The 22,142-nt window shown below is 30.9% G+C and overlaps 1 protein-coding gene across 1 annotated transcript in view; it reads right to left on the minus strand.

Moving 5' to 3' along the window:
* The window catches only part of LOC148281180 (cell adhesion molecule Dscam2-like), a 311,957-nt gene that overhangs the window by 253,494 nt on the left and 36,321 nt on the right, over positions 1-22,142 (minus strand). Inside the window, 1 exon segment of the mRNA XM_088227065.1 lies at positions 2,033-2,241. Coding sequence (XP_088083191.1) covers positions 2,033-2,078 — 46 coding nt within the window. The 5' untranslated portion in view covers positions 2,079-2,241.

Consider the following 22,142-nt stretch of genomic DNA (forward strand, 5'->3'; position numbering starts at 1 on the left):
TTTATAAATTATTTAAAAAGAGGTTTCGGTGTTTGTGTAAAATCTTTTGTAAAGATTATCCTTGTGGAGAGGAATCATAAATCATTTTTCACGTAGCATTATAAAAAGTAAAACTAATGAAAAAAAATCTGAAAAACATGTAATTTTTTTGAACGATAAAACTTTGTTTAAAATCTCATTTGAAATAGATTTAATAAATTCAATCAGGAAGCTCAGAGCTACGGGAAGTAGGATGGCAAAAAAGTTTTCTTACGCGTGGTCAAAATAAGAGCATTAAATTGTTCGGTGAAGTTTCTTTAAAATGTATAAAAAACGTCATAAAAATTATTTACACAAAAAAGAAACTACTTTGAACGGGGCCACTAGTTCTTTTGAATCAACCAACGATGTTTTATGATAGATTTCCGGTTTGCAGGAAGCCAACTCACCAATCAGAAGAACACACCAAAGGGAACATGTGACTTCCCACGCCGAGTAATTTTAATATTACAAAACCTTGAAAATGCAAAGTGTTAATATACGATAAGTACCTACATTTCTTTTAATTTGCTTTTTCTGATAGTCTATTAAAAAGGATTATTTTTTTTAAACCACTATACTTCCTAATTAAACGTGGTTTTTCAGTCAATTGGTTGTCGACAATTGTCCAATTTCTTTTAAATTGGTTTTATAAGAAAAAGGTGAAGAAAAAGGTGCATGAACAGAAAATTAAAAAAAAATAATAAAACCCACTAAACCGTGAAACCGGCTTATTTATAAAAATAATAATAGACGACTGATGAAAAAATCGAAAAATCTGGAAAAATACTTGGCCGGATTCTTGTCCATAGTTGTCTGTGTTATATTTGAAGATCCATTTAACCTAAATTCTTCCCTTGACTGTTAAGACACAAAAGACCAGAAAACTTTATTTGGTGAATTATTTCACCTCATCCAAGGCGCTGGTTCAGTTTCATAGGCTGAAATGTATTTTTGATCCATATATATAAAAACCTTATCAACCCTTTCCGAACAAAGAGGGGTATCTTGGGTCCCCCAGGTAGCATTAAAAAAAAACATTTTGTTTATCATTAAATTGATTTCATTTTTGTATAATCTTAGCCTATAATGTCAAGAATATATTGAATTATTTTTCTGACAAACTCCTCAAATGATAAATAACATGTATTTATATTTAAAGCATTAACTTTGTGGTCAAACATTTTACTAAATTTTAATAAATATATTTTTTTTTTACTGTTTTTAACTGTTTTTCAAACAACATATAATATTTTCATAATTTAATCAGTCCAGGTTTGTCTAAATCAGTGCATGTGCTTATAAATATGCATGTCGTGTTGGTTTTATATTTTTGTGCAACAACTGTGGTGAAGGTGTATAGTGAGTTTTGCATGTTGGTTTAATTGGCGTCCTGACAAAAATACGGGTAGGTCTCGAAATTGGTAGACATTGAAAAGTCGGTAAGTGGTTATACACAAGTATTTAATACCATTAAATAATGAACATTAGCCTTTGTTTTCCCCCCCTGCAAACAGCAAATATTACAATTCATCCCATTTCAGTTAAATAATCATACATATGCTAGTCAGTTTCCACATGTCTTTTTTGCTATTTGAGCGGAAATTTCCGGCAATAACCACGAAAATTTGGATTTCATGCTTTACATTTTACATGCATTCCCGTTCCTAACTCCCCGCTGTATCTCGCCGCTTACGGGTATCAACTGGTGTCACCCAAGAAACAGCGCGATACAGTAAAGCATCCTCTTGCAACAATATTTTTTAAAAAATATATGAATTTTACAGAAAACTAGAAATATGATGAAACAGTTTTAAGAACACTTTTTTAATTATTTTTCATAGTCGTATTTATAATATTTTATCTGGGGTATTTAAAGTGCCTTCCTCGGTAACCAGTGGATTTGTTTTGCCTTCAGATTCGGATATGTTAATTGAACAAAGGTTTTTTTTTTAATTTCTAAGAACATTTTCCCCTTATGTTAGTGTGTAAATGAGAGCGCAAGATAACTTACCAATCAGGAACAAATGACTCCCACGCCGGAAGTTCCACGCCGCCATCTTGGCTTGTTCACTTCCGGTTCCGTTCAATGGGGACGAAAGCACATTGATACTTCCTGACTCTATCGGCCATTGAAGGAAGTTGCGAGACGGGTGTAGGGTAGTATACCGGTAAAGCTTGCCATCTTGGTTCTTAGGATCAAATTCCGAATTATACTCGTATCTGCAAAAAAGATAATTGAACGTAAATAACGTCATGGTTTATTCTAATTTGTTTAAAGTTACATTTAAAAGTTTTCTTGGTAAAACCCATTTTAAGGGAAACATTGTTTGTGCAAAAATAATTATTAACCTAAAAAAACCAATTCCAGTACAAACTGATACCAATATTATTTTTTTGTTTCAGCATTTACTTTGTGAAATAGTATATTTAATATATTATAAATAATAATACCAAGTGTTTTATTTATAAAATATTTTAAACGTCAGCATCGTGATGTAGTGGTCAGCGCATTTTTTTACCATTCAACAGGTCTCGGGTTCGACTCCCGATTTGGTTTTACATAAATTATTTATTTAAATTTGTGTTTTTACTCTTGAATATTTTATAGTTCCTCGATTGGTACCTTCCTGACGCTTAAGACTAATCATCTTACCTTCATGTATATATGTATATATATATATATAGTTGGATAATTTATATAGCGCCATTTTTGTGAAAATTACCTCAAGGGCGCTGTACAATTAATAAATTTCCCAGTACGTCTTGCAGCTACAGAGCGCATGGACGGTTGGGATTCTAGTTCCTCGTTTTCAATTAAGATCAATAAAAAAATATAACAGATAGGAGCTAGATTAAAAGACGTCTTGCAGCTACAGAGCGCATAGACAGTTAGAAATTTAGCCCCCAATTGTACATTTTAAAAATTGACAAATAAATTTAGTGTTTTAATGATACTTAAAAAAGTAAAATAATATGAATAATAAAAAGGAGTAAGATAACAACACGTCTTGCAGCTACTAAGCGAATAGACGATTGGAATTCTAGACCCCATTTACAAAATTTAGGTATTTTAAAGTTGATACATGAAAGCTTGATAACCAATCATCGTGCAGCTACAAAGCGCTTAGACGAGTGGAATTCAAGCAAAGTTAGAATGATATCAATAAATTTACAAAAAATAGAGCATAATAGTAAGTTTGTCAAGTGTTCATGCCAAGAAGTAAGCAATAAAAAACTAAAGAAATAAAGCACTGTATCAACTCCATTGTTAACAAAGGGAGATAGATGTCCGAAGATAATTTGAAGAAAACCACTGCTATTAGTGTATAAATACAGTGCCCTATGCACCATCAGGTGCGGAAAGGGAATGATGTGTATTATTTTCAATGTAATTTAGAAAATTTTTCACAATGCTCTTTTCCTAATTCCAAAAGCCATTTTTTCGCAAACAAATAAAATTTTAAAGCATTTAAAATTTTCCCAATACGGGCAAAATGTAATTTTTTTTGCGTATTAAAATTTGAATAATAATCTTTGTCCAATAATACGTATTTCACTCGATGGCTTATCCTATGGTTTGACTTCTGTTATTTTTTATCGATAATACAATTTTTTTAAGAGAAAAAGATCCATATTTTCAAAATTTAATAAAGACAGTATTTAATTTGGATTTAAGTGTGCAAAACCTTCAAGAGGGAGGTTAAAGAATGGATTTTTCTTGAAATGAGCAATTTGAGTAGAAGGAAAACTCTATGGTGACTTTAAAATTAATCTATTAAAACGGGGATGAAAAATTTTTTTTTTAGTAGGAAATGTAAAAGTCTAGGCTTACACTTATTTATTTATTTAATTATTTTTATTTATTAAGGAAAAACAACAGTTGTTCTTTAAGAATACAAAATATAAAAAATAGTACATACATCCAGTTAAAGTTTTTCCCAAATATAATGAGAGAACATGTTACATAGTAAAAGAAAAATAATGATAATTATTATTATTATATTGTTGACTTTTAAATTAGTTAGGCTTTTATTTAATGCTTCTCAGATGTTTGTTTTAGCTTTTTTAATGTGATATGTATCTAATGATGTTCTTTTAATACATTGATAATATTATTTTGTCCTTTATAATTGTACTATAATATTGTTTGTCCCAACTGATCAAAGGATCTCTGTACACTGGAGTTGAGACTTGTGTCTAAATAAATCTAAATAAAAAAAATATTTACAAATTAATAAAAAAATATAAACGTTTGTACAATAGGTGCAAAAAAATGCAGCACAAAACCTCTTTTTTTTCAAGAAATAAAAAAAAATGTTTTTAAACAAAAAGTATTGATAATATAAAAGAATTCAAAATTGAACTAAAAAAAAATAGACGAAAATCATTCCATGCTGTATATATTGATTTTTGTAATATAATATTTACATATTTTGTGAGTTTTTAGAACATTTTTAATCAACAAATATTAATGAAATGTTTATAAACGAACTCCTTCTCGAACTCGAAAATATATTTTTATTTTACAAGAAAAAGCAACGTTGAGTGTATCAAAAGAAAAAGATATTGCAGTAAGCTTTTTTTTAGTCTTAGTGATGGGAATCAGTGCTATGCAAGCTCCTGATGCCGCGTCACTGCGACCTGTGAAGATTCATTGTGAAAGCTTTCGCCCTCCACGCCCAGGTCTATAAAGAGCCTGGCTACTGTGTGGAAGACGAAAGTTTACATTTTGCTAAATCTCCTCCTCTAGGCCCAGATCCGTAAAGTATCGGGCTATTAGGTAAGGAGCAAGCTCTTTAACATCCTCAGGTTTAATTATTTTAGGATGAGGCTCCTTTTATTATGTGATGCATCACATTCACACATAATGTGAATAGGTGTTTCCTTATCTGCACTGCAGAACCTACATCTAGAAGTTTCGGAAAGGTTCATTCCAGCAAGGTGTTTGTTTAATCTGCAAAGTCCTGTAAGAGCTCTAGTTATAACCCTTGTAGCAGTAGTTATATAGACCACTAAAACCAGCAATGATGGGACATAGGCCTTTTAAATGCCAAGACTTCGGTTAAACATAAGAAAACTTATTTATTTGAATTTATTTGTATTTTAAAATTGAATTACTTTTTATATTGATATATTTTGAATCTTGAAGTCATATTAATCATCATTCCCCTTTTCACACCTAACGGTGCATAGGGCACTGCATTGGTACACCAATCGCAGCTTATCTTGAAATTGACTAAGGCAAGTACGGCACTTATATATTTTTACGTATTCTCTGACACTATTCATATATTTCATTAATAAATTGTTTAACACACATTATTTTTTTAAGGCTCCTTTCAGATATCCTTTATCAGGATTTTCAGAGTACCCATCAAATCAAAAACACTCCTCAAGGATTTTAGTTATTCACACAGCGAACTGTACTCTTAATTTCATGTGGACACGGATAGAGTAGACTATTGTAAATTGTTGCAACGGAGGAAAAACATTTTTGAGAAAGAAATATGGAATTCTAGGCATTTCCAGGGCTTATGATATGTCATTGACTGATTTAAGTGGCCATTTTACACATTCTGTAACATTCACATGTCTTATGCTCTTTCATTAAGGAAATGTGAATATAAAAACACAAACAGAATGATGAATGCCACACAGTGAGTAAATTGATCACTTAAACCAGCCAATTATAGATAATGAGCCTGCAAGAGATTAATTTTTGGAATTTTTAAATTGAGTCATATATCTTCACAGCTTCTGGGATTACGCTGGCTACGTTTTCCACAGAGGGTGGAATACAAACTCCGTTGACTTATGTACTCGTATAAGTCACAGCACAACTCTGCTCCGGAATCTTTAAAAGAACTATCCATTCCAGATAAATAGCTGACGGACGCCATACGCTAAGATCATCTGCATCTGCGGCGATAGGAAAAAATATTATGTACGCAACCAGCGCACTAAATTCGGTGAACGCGAATTTGCGGTAGCGGGCCCTAGCATGGATTGCTCCTCCAGAGGAGGTAAAAAACTGTGAAAGTGAAGTGATGTTTCGAAAAAAACTTCAAACAAAAATCATTTTTATAAATCCGTAGCATGTGAATACAAAAAAACTTTTTCCAGTTTAATAATAAATTTTAAGTTCAAATGAAATATATATTTAAATATTCTTTTTGTAAGGCGCCCTTGGGGTACGATATGAAAATGGCGTTAAGTAAATTATCCATAACTATAGAGAAAATAATAGTTTAAACTGCAATATTTTCTTAATTGGTATTTCTGCTCATGTTAAAACATTCAGATTTCGTCAGCTTATAATGTTGAATATTCTGAAATTGAACATCGAAAAAAATAATAGAAACATTCTGTCAAATAATTATTTTTTAATTATTGATAAAAATTATATTATAATTAACGTCTGTTATAGTAAAATAAATCGAAAAATTGTAAATACGCCCGTCATAAAACTAGCGTGTACTTCCACTTACTGCCAAAAACCAAACTTGTGAACGAATCTCTTATTTTGTTTTTGTCTCTTTCACATAAACACGGACCACAGAAGTCTGCGAGACACAGCGTCTTTGTCTTCCTTGTTTTAAATTGTATTTTCATGCTTCTTCTTCTACAGTTAAATTGATTGATTTTGGTATAGGCATCAGTTTCATTCGAATATTTTTCGTTTGCGTAGCGCAGATAAATATATTTGCCATCAAAATCCAGCATATTTATTCCAATTTCAAAATCATAATGTTTGAAAATTCCTAAAAATAAAACTTCATCATGTAAATAAATCATAGAGATACATTTAGTCTTGTTTTCTATGTACATTAACACCACAGCCACAAAATGGTTAAAAATTCCCTTAAGAGGAGAATTTAGCCTGTTTACAAACATCTGGACATACTCAAAGCATAGTTGAGTAGAGTATCGTTGACGTATAATAAAATTAGGTTCATAGTTTAGAACGAGGCTGGAAATTCCTTCACTGTACATATTCAAATGCTTTACAGGCAAAAGGTCTGAAGTTGGTAATGCTATGTGGTTGTAAGTACAATGTACAAGTACAAAGGACTTATTACCAAACCCTCTCCACACTCGGTCTGTATGAGAGCAGAAAATCCACTTTCCACTTGCTTACAACTTTAAAGGAAGCCAGCAAAGCAAGGGAAAAGCGAAACATTGCACAAATTGCAAATACGTCACACAATATTAGTCGAAAGAGCCTTTGTTATAATAAGCAAGTTTAGTGCTACAGGAAATTGGATATAAATAAACGTTTTCTTGCTCACCGTAAAAATTAAAGCGTTTAATTTTACGACAAAGTTTCTCGAAAACGCATAAAAAAAAACGTCATTGGTTTTGGTCAACTGCTGCTTAGAAAAGCTAATCAGTTATGTGTTGTGATAGATTTTCGGTTTTCGAAAAACCATGTTTAGCTTGTTTTGATACGTATGGAGTTCTCTTTTAAGATGTCAGCTCAACTTTCTGATGACAACTCGTGACGTCGCGGGCGGAGTAATTTCAAAATTTCATTTTTTTTTCAATCGACACATTAAAATCAAAATATTTTTTAATAATACGACACATTAAAATCAAAATATTTTTTGTGTATTACTTTTATAGTGTGTTGATAATAAACCGAAAATTAAAAAAAGCACAGATCTCTACCACACTGAATAATTGTAATTTTTAATTTTTTTTGTTTTTATTTACGTTTATCTTTTTTGTCCTCCGATTTTCGAGTACTGTTTTCTTTCGTACAAACATTTTTTTAAATATTTCAACGTTTTCCCACTATCTCCTGCATTGTTTAATATATCAAGAAATTGTTTAATATATCGGCGGCCTCCGTGGTGTAGTGGTCAAGACGCTTGACTCACGCACGGAAGGTTCCGGGTTCGATTCCCGGTGAGAACACAAAAATTAAAATGTGATTTTTCCCAAGCCTACGTACTCTGTGATTTAATTCACCACTGTAATTAGGCCTCCTGGCCTGTTGTGGTGCAAAAAAAAAAAAAAAAAGTGCCTTTAGAACAAGCCACTCTTTTACATACAAAAATTGCTCCTTCTTTGGCCACCGTGAGAAACGTCAAAAACATTTTTATACATCCTAAAAACACTGAGTTTACTTTATTTTTTATTCCTTTTCTTACCTGGATCCTCATTCTGTTCCCTTCCAAACCATTCCCGATCCCGCGTTTTATTTATTTATTTCCTCAATATATTATAATATGCATTAATTTATGAGTAAAAGTTGCATCTGCCAGCTAAAAAATAGCTGTAGTAATTAAAAAAAATGAAAATATTTATGTTTTTTTTTTAAGGTAAAAACTGTCACCAACTTTTAACGAGTCTGGTTTTTGGTTGGCTAAAAGGGTTTTGCTTTTACCAATATTTTTGTGTGTACTGTTTGAAAATAAATTAAAGAAACAAAATTATATTTTTATAGTCTACTAGCGGACCCGACAAACGTTGTCCTGCCCGAACGTTGGCTGGCCTGCTATTAGCTTGGAAAAAGACTTTTCATTGATAAGTAGGTACCTAGGTTGAATTTGAATTGAATTCCAAAAATAAAAACTAATAATTTTCTAATTCTGAAGTAGGTATTAGGTACTTGTTTATAGTTGAATTACAAAATATAAAATAATTCATTTCCAAATATAAAATTCTTTTTTAAATGTCGAATTCGGCTGTTTTCACCAACACGGGTGCACCTTATACATGAATGCGTTTTTCAAAAATGTATTTATTGTTAGATTATATTATTTTAGTTTTACCGAAAATCAAGTGAAAAGAAATAAATCGGAAGAAATCATAAGGAATGTAAGGAAAGAATCTGATTGGGATCCATAAAAAGCGCACGTTGTTTGTAAACATTAAAAAAAAAAAAAAATTTAAACACAAAAAAACAACATCCTTCCATTTTTTGTAAATTCATTCTCTTCAAATGCAACCCTGGTAGGTCAATGAAAAAAAAATATTCTTCTAACTTTTTTTTTACAGATTCGATTGAAAATTTTAATACCCACGAACACGCTCAGTCTAATGATCTACATTTCGCTAGAAACCGCACGTAAATCGGTTAAGCCGTTTAAAACAAGCTCAATGACATTACACGTACAGAAAAATTATATATATATAAAGATATTAATATAAAATATATTTAGCTTGAGAACAGGTATTTTTGTATCAAGTGAAGCTGCTAAGAAAATTTTCTTGCAATTTTTACATGTCAAATACTTATTTTGTTTTATTTTGTATTGCAAGTTTGTTTTTTTTTTACCAATAAACGCCTTACTACGGCATTGAACTAATTAAAAAATCCAGGAATTAAAATGCCATCAAATTCGCGTTTGTAACGTGTCTAGTTGATTACAAAATCTTGAATCGAATTATGTAATTACAATAGATAATTGTTTACAAATGGGTGTCTTATTGGATCCCATCGTCTGCGAACGATATAATACGTGGAACTCATCAATTATATTTTCTCGGATAGCGAAACCATAACAATGATTGGAAAAATAACGAGGCACTGTGAACCGTTTGCTAGAACAAAGGATGCTGGGAAAATAAACCAACTCCACTAGTAACTATATTCTGGAGTATCCCAATTTAATCCTCCGCTTCGCTGAACTAGACACTAGATCAAGTGCTTTTCTCTATCAACAATTGCACTAGAAAAACGGGATAATTACCTCTCAGTTTGTACGGCACATTTGATCTCTACAGAACTCTAGATAATCTCAGCAAATTATAGACTTTTTTAGATTTTTTCTTAACGAATTCACTTTTAATATTTTTCAAAATTTCCTTTTACAAAACTTATAATATAAATCAACATATTACAACAGAGATGAAGAACATTTAAGAAAAGTTAATATAGAAGTTTAGGCATCTACAGGGCTTATGACCTGTCAATGGCTGGTTTAAGTGGCCACTTTACACAGTGTGTAACATTCACCATTCTGCCTATATTTGAACATCCATATTCCTTCAATTCTTTTATCTATTGATGTTTGTGAAGTTAAAGAGCTGAAACCTTCATTTAGGCGGGTGAGATTCATCCAATTAAATTATTTCACCAACATTCTAGGCAACGCCTGAAAATGTTATTTTTCAATTTCTATACTTCTTCATGGACCAGGTAATTTATCAACAATATTTTGAGTTTGTCCAAATTTTTGTAGACAAGGACTGGATTCAACTCCCTGGGGAGCTGTTAATATTAACATATTACAACAGAGATGAAGAACATTTAAGAGAAAGTAATATAGAAGTCTAGGCATCTACAGGGCTTATGACCTGTCAATGGCTGGTTTAAGTGGCCAGTTTACACAATGTGTAACATTCACCATTCTGCCCAAATTTTAACATCTATATTCGCTCAATTCTTTCATCTATTGATGTTTGTGAAGTTAAAGAGCTGAAACCTTCATTTAGGCGGGTGAGATTCATCCAATTAAATTATTTCACCAACATACTAGGCAACGCCTGAAAATGTTATTTTTCAATTTCTATACTTCTTCATGGACCAGGTAATTTATCAACAATATTTTGAGTTTGTCCAAATTTTTGTAGACAAGGACTGGATTCAACTCCCTGGGGAGCTGTTAATATTAACATATTACAACAGAGATGAAGAACATTTAAGAGAAAGTAATATAGAAGTCTAGGCATCTACAGGGCTTATGACCTGTCAATGGCTGGTTTAAGTGGCCAGTTTACACAATGTGTAACATTCACCATTCTGCCCAAATTTTAACATCTACATTCGCTCAATTCTTTCATCTATTGATGTTTGTGAAGTTAAAGAGCTGAAACATTCATTTAGGCGGGTGAGATTCATCCAATCAAATTATTTCACCAACATACTAGGCAACGCCTGAAAATGTTATTTTTTGAACTTCTATACTTCTTCATGGACCAGGTGGATTTATCAACAATATTTTGAGTTTTTCCAATTTTTTGTTGACAAGGACTGGATTCAACTCCCTGGGGAGCTGTTTATATTAACATATTACAACATAAACAATTCAATTAGATAAACCGGCCATTGACAGGTCATAAGCCCTGTAGATGCCTATACTTCTATATTACCTTCTCTTAAATGTTCTTCATGTCTGTTGTAATATGTTATTAATTTTTAATTATTTTCTACGTGTGTATGTGTCTGTATGTGGGTATGTGTTCGGAGAATCCCCCCTCTTCACTAAGCACAAAATAATACCATCCTTCTTTTCAATATCACGTCTCAACTTTTCTTTATAACTACCAACAAAAGTTCCGTCTGCCAAAACTTCGATAACGTGTCATTTCATATAAACTATACATCACAAAGTTTCCCAAATTAGGACTCGCGCGGGGAGTTGGTCCCCGAGTGGTTTCCAGCCGAGAAAGTGTACTTAAGTTTGTCTGCGCCAATTCGGACTTGGGAAACGGAAATGTCAAAACTTGTTCCGGTCTGGAACATGTCTAAAACATGTCCAAAACATATTCGCAAAGAACACATCTACTAGAACTGTAATTAGTCTTACTCGCTTATCTTGATCGCCATGCGACATCTTCTATTATAAGTGAATATTTCGATGATTGAACACGGGCGGTTTCTATGTCAGTAAAAGAGAAATAATTTCAAAATTATAGTCTTTAAAATGTAACATGAATGACGGTTGTCAGAAAAAGTGACTACATAACTTTGTAGTAACGTCAAAGGAGTTATTTATATTGACACACAAAAATCATTTGTATCTGGCGTGTCAATTTATTTTTTTATTGCAATGCTTAAAACATAAATCAACATTTATATTTAAAATCAGCTTTAAAGCTTAAAATATATAAAATAAACCTAATTAATAACGACGTTCTTTCAAGGCTTTCATCATTTTGCAAAAACGTTAGAGAGAATAAAAAAAATATTCTTTTGATGTTGTTCATGAAAAAAGTATAAATGTCTCATTTTTTGATGAACAATTATGTTAAACACACTATAATAGGCTTGTTTTTTCGTTTTTTATATCAATTTTTGGAAACAGAGTTTCATGATTGCATGAAATAACTGATAAAATCGATTTGATTAGTGATCAATGATTTCCTATCACTAATGAAATTAGTTTGACAGCTGTCTTTCTAATCAAGCTTTATTTTAAGGACTATAGATATGAATAGTACCCACATCAATATAGTTTTAAGTTCTTATTGTACAAAAATCAATCGATGCACAAAAGCGAGGAACATGTATTAATTTAGTTATGAACTAAGGCTATGATGTAACACGAGTCTACATAGGATACAAGACTTGATATATCTCTTCTATTTATTTAAATTGTGTAGTTGTATTTATTGTTATCATTAAATGGATATTTTTACATCGGTCTTGGAAAGTAAAACTTGTAAAAAAGTGTGAATGCGAAGAATAAGTATACGAATGAAAGTGATGCCAATACCACAATAAATCTGTTTTACTGTATAAAAAAGAGCACGAAAATAGAACAAATAACAAAAAAGACAGAGACGCCGTTTTGTGATCAATGTTTGTGTGAAAGAAACAAAAAACAAAACAAATCGTTCAATCAGTCGGTTATTGGCCGCAGGCGACAGTGCATGTTAATGGTATGACTGGCGTATTTATGATTTTTAATTTATTGTGCTATAACAGGTATAAATTATAATATAATTTTTATGAATTATAGAAAAAAATGTCTGTATTTTTTTTTAAATGTTAAAACTTCAGAATATTTTGCCTTTTGCTTGTAAAACGATGGTACATCACCGCGTGTAAAGGAATTTCCTAGCACAGACAATAACAAATAGCGTCAAGAATAAAAATTCGATAACATAATTTACATTTCTATATTATACACAGTTACGAACAGAAAATATTTTCCTTTAATGGCTTCTTCAATAAAGGTCTCAGTATTACTTTAGACAGTTAAATCTCCTACCGTGAACACATTGATAATATTATTAAAAAATCTGTCAAACTTCTTGGTTTTATCAATAGAATGACAACAGACTTCAAAAATACTAATCCCATCAAAACTCTTTACTGTTTACTAATTTGACACCACCAAGAGTATACTTCTCCAATTTGATCTTCATTTTATAGGACTAATATTGACCATATCGAGTCTGTCAAATAACGATTTCTAAGCATGTTTTCTCGGACTTAAAAATAGTTATTTTATTCCTATGCTGAAATACAGCAATCTTTTAATATGTTTTCATTAAAAAAACCAAGAACGACCTTTTATGTATTTTAAAAATAATTTATGATAATAGTGATGCCCCATCTTTGTTGCTATCAATTTCTTTTTGAGTTTTCAACCGTGACCAAGTCGAAACTTGCAATTTATCAAATTTTCTAAGATCAACTTTGAGTTCTTATGTTCAGAAAGTGCAAATTAATCAATTCATAACATAATTTGGAATTTTTGGGATTGGATTTCCTGCGCATAGAATTCGCGCATTCTATTTATGTTGTCTGTCCCTTCTTTATCTTGTACCCAAACCTTGTAACAAACATTATAAAAGTTAAAAATGTCGTTAACAATTTATTAGTCCTAAAGATATCTTCTTAGGCGAAAGCGCTCGTTGGTCGAAATTCAATTAAGTGAAAACTACACCAAGAAGTTTTATTAAAAATTTTATCTAGATCATTGTAATTATAAGTTTTAATGAAATTTTGTTATGAACGTTCATTAAAATTTGAGACTAGAGATAATGCAAATATAATTTTTGGTATAAGTAAAAGCTAAATAATCATTATGCATAAGAATTAGAGTATTATTAAAACGTAACAAGAAAACGTTATCAATTCAAAACCAACATATAAAATCTCTTCTCGTACCAGAAATTATGAAATTAAGTTTGTAGGCTCCTTGAATGCCAAACATTTTACCATTATATTTACGATGAAGAGGAAGCCTTGCAAAAAAAACTGTCTGGAAAGAGTAAACTAAAATAACGCCACTCAAACACTGGAGATTTTTCAGAGCCTCTTTTAAAATTGAAATTTGAGGAAATATATTGGAGTATTTTATCTGCCAATTTACAAAATTGAGCTTTGTGTGAGCTTTATACTTTATCCAATCGTGGGTTATAGAAAACAATAAAAGTTCAATGATTTGAGCCAAATCTTCAAGAGTGGAGTTCTTCAACAAATCAATCTTAATTTTTTAAACACATTTGATTTTATATCATTCATATTTAAAGCATTAACTTTGTGGTCTAACATATGGTAATGTTAGTAATTATTAGTATAAAACCACTTATCGACTTTTTATATCCACCTGTTACCTCGACCTACCAACACACCATTGAATATTATTAACCTAATTTTTTAGACCTCTTAGCGTAGTGGTCAGCGTGTTTACCTACCATGCAAGAGGTTCGATTCCCGACGCGGTTGACATGAACATTTATTTATTAAAAAAAAAAACAAAATAATATTTCATAGCCCCTGCACTGGCACGTGCAGCGTAAGACTGGTCACCTTACCTTCATGTAACAAAATGATCGAGATACATTGCGATTGATTTACCAATACAGTTTCCTATGCACCATTAGGTGCGAAAAGGGATTATGGTGATGATTTTTTATTTCGAATTCGGAGATGGTGCTGTTTGCATCCCTTTCACTCAGCATGTAATTTGTATATTTTTTCGTAAAATATACTACGGTGATGGCAAAGATGAAAGTGTATTTTAGTATTTGTATGTCAGTGTAGTGATTGTCCTGATGAAGAGACGGGTACGTCTCGAAACCGGTAGAAATAAAAGTCGGTATGTGGCTAAATACTCCCATTTACTAACATTTGTTTTATTTGGTATAATTATCAATAGAACAACCACCCCGTTAGACTCTAATGGACGACCGAAAGTTATTTTTTACGATAAATAATTATTACGTTTTTGTAAAATTGAGCTGTTGAATTGTATTTTTTATTTAAAATCGAAATCAACAGTTCTACAAACATATTTTTAGTAAACAAACAGATATAGTGTATAAACTCAGAACCAATAACAGATTTCCACATAGTATACAAAGTTAGTAAAGAAAATATATTATATATCAAATAAATACATACAATTTATACATATATAAATGTTATTTTCATGTACTCAATAATAAAAGTTTGTTTAAATATTTATTTTAAGAACATTAAGTTACTGTAAATTGGGCGGGATAAGGACAAGAATGTTTGAAGAGAGGATAAGGAGGGGAGGAGAGATGTACATATTTATTATTTTAATGTCTACTAAGTTACATAATACATTTTTGGTGTAAATTTTAAATCTGACCGAGTGATGTTTGTATAATCTATATTTTTAAATTTTGTATTGTACATTGAAAAAGTCCTATGAAAAAAAGCATTTTTAACATACGATGTTTAAAAAGAAATAATATATCTAACGAGCCTTTATCTTAAAAAACGAACATTTATTTAAGCGACGGTACTTTAAAAATCTAATAAAGGCAAAAACCTAAGATTATCAAAAAAATAACGACAAAAAAAATACCGTTTCTTTGTTACTTCTTCTTTAGCTACACGAACCTTCATTATTTAGTATGTATGAACTTTTTACATTTAACGAAATAGAGCATTTTATAAAAATAAAATGCACCTTAAATGTTAGAAGTTTATTTCTTAAAAAAGGGAAAATTAGTTTTTTGAAAAAGTATTGTAATATTAGTACGATTAATATTATTCAAAAACTATTTCGAACGGGAGGGAAAACACTTTTAAGAAGCGAACGTAAAAGTGTACATTTACATTTGCATTTTTTTTTGCACCACAACAGACCAGGAGTGGTGAATTACATCACAGAGCGCCTAGGCTTGAGAAAAATCACATTTTTAATTTTTGTGTTCTCACCGGGAATCGAACCCGGAACCTTCCGTGCATGAGTCTAGCGTCTTGACCACTACACCACGGAGGCCGCCACTAACATGTCTTATGACTTGCTATTGGCTAGTTTAAGTGGGCATTTTACGCACTGTGTAACATTCACAATTTTCCCTATATTTGAACATGCACGTTCCCACAATTCTCCTATCTGTTGAATATTGTGAAGTTAAAGAGCTGAAATCTTTATTGACGTGCGTGAGGTTCATCTGGCAGAATATTTCACCGACCAGGCACCACATCTTCTTATTTATGCTTCTTATTAGGTTAAATCTACAATATTTTGAGTGAGTCCAAATGTTTGTACACACAGTTAGATTCAGCTGCCTATAAAATGGAATTTGAATTGAAATGGTAACAGCAACAAAAAAGCTTTTCCCCTTTTGAAAAAAACATTTTTCCGTTTTTCAAATGCGTTTTTCCTCTTAGTTGCGATAATCGTCAATGAGTAAATTAATGTTAGACCTGAATTTGATGTAACAGAAAGGAAAAACACTTTGAGAAGGGAATGTAAACATATACGCATCAACAGGGCTTATGACCTGTCATGGGTTGGTTTAAATAGCCACTTTACACATCGTGTAACATTCGCCATTCTGCCTATGTTTAAACATCTAAATTTCCACAACTCTTCGGTCTGTTAACTTTTTAAAAATAAAAAAGCTGAAATACTTATCATGTGGGTGAGATACACCCGGTTGAACCAATTCACCTACTTGACAACGCCTAAAAATAATTTTCCAATTATCGTAATTCTTCTCATACCAGTTAGTAGAAACAAGAATGTTTTGAGTATGTCTAAATGTTTAAAGATAAGCTGGATTTCATGCCAAGGTTGAGACATTTTGAGAATGTTACACAGTGTGTAAAGTGGTCACTAAAACCAGTCAATAACAGGTCATAATTTTTTTTAAGCCCTGTAAAGCCTCGAGTTTCATTCTCCAAATATTTTGACTCTCTGTTGCAACAATTATAGGTCATACTAACTCCCTAATGAGAATAATCCAGACTGTTTACAAACATTTGAACATACTCGAAACGTTATTGATAACACTTATTTTAAATTATGTTTTCCATCGAACAAAATAATTATTTAAACTGTGCATATTTAAGATTACAAATGTGAAAGAATGCTTTAAAATATTTTTTGTATTCTTCCTTAATACGTTATTTTCTAAGACGTAACTTCACATAAAACTGTTTTGTTAAGTAAAGTTCGCCATAAATCTTATTTCTTATCATTAGTTTCCCTAATGTATGAATATTCCGGTTGGGAAAATAATAAATGTTCCATTTTATTGTCTTGGATAAGTTCCATAAATGTTGGTGGAATATATGAAGTTTTTTCTATGCAAATATTAAAAGATCAAGGCGTTTCAGTTTTATTAAAATATTTCTTATAAATAAATATGTATCTTATTACCATAAAAAATGGGCACTTTGAAAAACCTTACCTAACAAAATTGAATTTTAAATAATTAATGAATACCGATCTCAATTCTACGTCTTCCTGCAAAAAGCACCACTTGCTTAGTTTAGAAAATTGCTGTCTACTATTCGACATGGAGGTCCTACATGACATACTTAGTGGACGCCTTGATAGTCCGGCTCTTATGTCGGAGTTATCATTAAATGTCCCTTACTACCACACCCGTCACACGTCGAGCTCTCTATTTCATGTGCCAGCAGTAAGTACAAACTATGCCCAGAACTCTCCACTTAGCTCGTAAATAAAATTTGAACTTTCCTCTCATTGATTCGTTTGATTGTCACAAATTAACATTTTAATTGCGCGTTTTAAAACAAGCTTTTTTTTCTAAGTTTCTTTAATAAAATCTTATTTTATCTCTAATTCTTAGTATTTTATATTTTTGACACTCGTGCAATAATATTTACACACATGTCCACCCTCATTCCACTATAAAGCTCGGGTTTCCTAGGACAGCGGTGCCCGTATTTTAACGGCCGTAGTGAACATTAACGCGGTTGACAGCCTTCGTAACGGTGACTAGAGAGTGGTTTCTTATAAAAATGGTGTTGATAACACCGTTAAAAAATAAAACCACTCTCTAGTCACCACTACGACGGCTGTCCACCGCATCACCGTTCACCACGGCCGTTAAGATACGGGCACCGCTGTCCTAGGAAACCCTAGCTTAACACTCACTCACCCACCCTCTTACACACTTATACTAACGCAAAAACACAAGCATATATTGTACGAGTATTTAATGTATTTCTGTGGATATCTGTCATTAGTTTTATTCTCTGCATTTTTTATTTGTTATATTTTTATATTTTTTTACATGTATAACTGTTAATATCCCTAATAAATAATTATAAAATAAAAAAAAACAAATACTGTTTGACTTTTTTATCGTTATTTTCCATTTTAATAATTTCAATATTTGCTTTGCACTGGTATTTAGTTTTGAACCAAAATCAGTTTCAATCTCATAATGATAATAATAATAATAAAAAAAATGTTAATTATGAATTACGAATTCCACCATTTGTCGAATGAGGATAGTACATTGCTGTACGAGGACTCACCTAGCGAGAATTGGTGTCTTTCACTTCCGCGTTTGCGATTGTCATTTTAAAGAAGAAGATCACAACCAATTATTCTTTGTTTGCCCAATAAATGACCAAATGCCAACCTTTTTCAAGACTTTGGCCCCATTAACATCCCTTCCTACAAATATTCAACTCATCTTAGCCAGCAGGAATTTATCTACCTTTTCCTTAATTTTTAAAAATATAACTGAATCGATTTGTAGTGCTCGACTGGGGTCTGTTGTTGGATCGGTGACAGTAGCACAAGTATGGGTGGAGGATTGATCGTTTGGTGGAGGGATTCTCCTTTTTAGTTTTGAAACGAGAAGGGAGAGAACTTTCTCAGAACTGTTACTTACCTATGTTTGTGTTGCTTGCAGACCCGACGGTTGGACCTGGTTGCATTCTGCGAACCAGTTTGTTTGTAAAATAATTCAACATGACATTGGCAAAAGCATCAAATTTGTTATGCAACGCCATTTTGTTTTTCAAAAAAATTATAAAGGTTTTTTTTTATTTGTTTTCTTATTTTTTTATTTTTTCTTGTTTTTTGTCAATACGCATAAGAGGTAAAACAGAGCATTAAAAAAAAGCATTATTACATAGCAATGAAAAACATATTAATAATAAAAATAGTAAACGAAAAAATCCCACAAAGGCATGGCCTGTTCGTGGGTATTCAAGAAAATGATAATGAATTTTAATTTTAATACTATAAAATTTTTCTTTTAGACCATTGTTTAGTTTTCTCTAAAATTAAATATGTATTTAAGGCAATGTTCGTATGTGTGTCTTCGATGGACTGAATAACTACTGGACCGATTTACATGTGATTTTCAGCGAAATTTTGATATTTGCCACAAGTATATTTATAGCTATTAAAATCAATTTATTAAGTAGAAAAAAAATTATATACGTAAATAATTTTACAATCCATCACCAAGGTTGCATTTGACAAGAATAAATATAGTACCACAATGGGAAGATTTTATTTTTTAGTGGATAAAAAAGTTTACTTGAATTTACAAACAATATTAGTTTTTTAAGAATTCCAATCAGATAATTTCCTTAAATTCCTTATAATTTCAACCCATTTATTACATTTTACTGGATTTTTAATAATATAAGAGTAATATCAACTAACATTCGATACATTTTTAAAAATCATTAATCACACAATACAGTGCGCCCCATATTAGCGAGAAGATCGGAGTTTGACATTTGCAAAAATAATTCTATATTTGAAAATTTATCATATAAAGTTTTGGAATTCAACCATAAACGAGTACTTAAGTACTTTTTTGTATGCAATAAATATAAACGAATAATTTTAATTTTTGGAAAAGGGAAATATTACATACTACGGATACTGGTAAAAATATATTAAAAGGATTTAAAATAATCAATTGTATTTTTGAAATCAATATGGATATTGTAAAGAAACGCTTTCATACATAAATTTAAAAAGAATTTTCATAAAATACGAATAATAAGATATACTTTATTGTTTTATATATTATTCATTAACACATTTTATTAAAAAAAAAATTCCCAACTTAAAAAGGATTAATCCCGGTTCTAAGTTGGGAAATAACATTTTAGTACATAACGATTATTTAATTTTAAGTTAATTTATTTTAAAGAAAGAATAGACAAATAAAATATTTACTCACTACTAAGTATACACTATACACATATGAATATGTTTATACATTTATGCATTTACACCGATTTAATCAATAAAGGCAAAACTTCATGATTGCGATTTGTATTTTAAAACATTTAAACATTTTAGCAAATATTACACTTATTAGACCATTTCTTCAAATTTGTTAATAACTCGTGCTGGAAAACGGGAATCAAGTTACGGTAGAGTAGAATGCTTTTTTTTTTCAAAATACGGTTTTGAAATTTAACATTCTTTTAAAAAAAAATACAAATAAATTTATTTGAATTTTAACAAATAGGTTTCTAACTTTTTACTAAGCTCTTTATTGTACCATTTTTAATACAATTACAAGTTTTAAACAATTATTTTTTTATACTTACGCACCCACACACACGCACCCTCTCTCTCATTCATTCCACACGCATATGTATCCTCTCCCTCATTCATTCACGCATACACACATTTACATACACATGAATACAAACATCACACAAATACAATTACTTAACTTCTTTTCTTATATATTATGTGTCATTATATTAACAGTGGATTTTGTTAATTGGCTTTAGCATTGTTAAGATTTTTCTACTTATTTCGTTAATGTAATAGCTGTAAAACTCCCAAATAAAATAAAATAAAATAAAAATAAAATATCTTTATTATTTTTTCTAAAATCATCTCCATCTCTGTTGCAATATGTTAATTAGGTTTTTTTTATCTATGCATTTTTTATATACTCGGACATGTTGTTTTTAGTACAAACTTTCAACCAGTCAGTTTTTTTGGTTGGCTGGAAGATATTGCTTTTACCAATAAATCTGCCAAAGTACTTATTATTTGTTGATGAAGGATTGAATGAATAACTAAAAGTAAAAATATTTAAATGTCAAATCACATTTTTGCTATGTCAGATATTGTTGAGCATTTATTTATTTTTTAGCATTAACATCATGAAAACATATTTATGGAAATATTTTTAAGTTGCCCAGAACGGGACAATCCAATGTTATTCTGTAGGCACCAAATACTTCTCTACAATAGAAAGTCAATTATTACACAGTAACTAATTAAAACCAGAAATGAAATGTTTAATCGAATATCCGGGTTCGTACTTCAAATAGGAAAATTAATTAATTTTGTATTGGAAAACTGATTAATTACTTTTTGAACAAATTGTCATTACATATGTATACCTACAACAAAATACAACAACGATCATTGTTACAAAACCTACCAAACAAAATGTATGTGGAGCTAATGTAAATTTGGAGATTACGTTAAAGTATCTGGAACGATTGCGTGTTTTAAAAGTTGTTAAAACTCGAGATAAACTCTATCATTTTACTGCTCAAAAGTGTGATAGATGTCAGAAAGCTGGCCTATTTCATCGTTATACCACCTCGAAGCCCGGTATTATCATTGAATAAGTTTATATAGTCGCTGTTCCAGCTTTATGCGATACCTTTAAGTACGAATTATTATTATTCCCCTTAATTCTACTCCTTTTCTGTGGCGCAACTTTAAACCAGGTTTATAAGAACGGCCCTATTTGCTTCTCGTCGCGTAGTGTTTGTTGCTTTCTGTATTATAAAAATATTGTAATTATTCGCTATTGAATGAAGAAATTTAGTGTTTTTTTTTTATTGGTTGTTAAAGACAATTAAACTAAGCCCTTTTTATTCAAATGTTTTCTATAATTTTTTTCGTACATTTTCAGGAAACTTTGCGCTACAATTTAGTGCTACAACTTTCACCGCACGCAAGAAAACATTTACTGTCTCAATTTTTTTTCTCATTAAACCAAATCAAAACAAAATCATTCCAAATAAAAAAAATCGTAGGCGTGCTTGACTTATATCGCACCTTTAGAACAAAAACGACTTAACTCAAAAAAACCTTTAAATGAGTTAAGATCATAAAACGACTTCAATGAACATTATCCATCTTTCTGCATTAAAAAAATGTAATATTCGGGGGGGAAAAGGACAA

This window comes from Micrasema longulum, unplaced genomic scaffold (genome assembly GCF_059751315.1).
Source record: "Micrasema longulum isolate JH-2025_06_02 unplaced genomic scaffold, ASM5975131v1 h1tg000487l, whole genome shotgun sequence".
NCBI lineage: Eukaryota > Metazoa > Arthropoda > Insecta > Trichoptera > Brachycentridae > Micrasema > Micrasema longulum.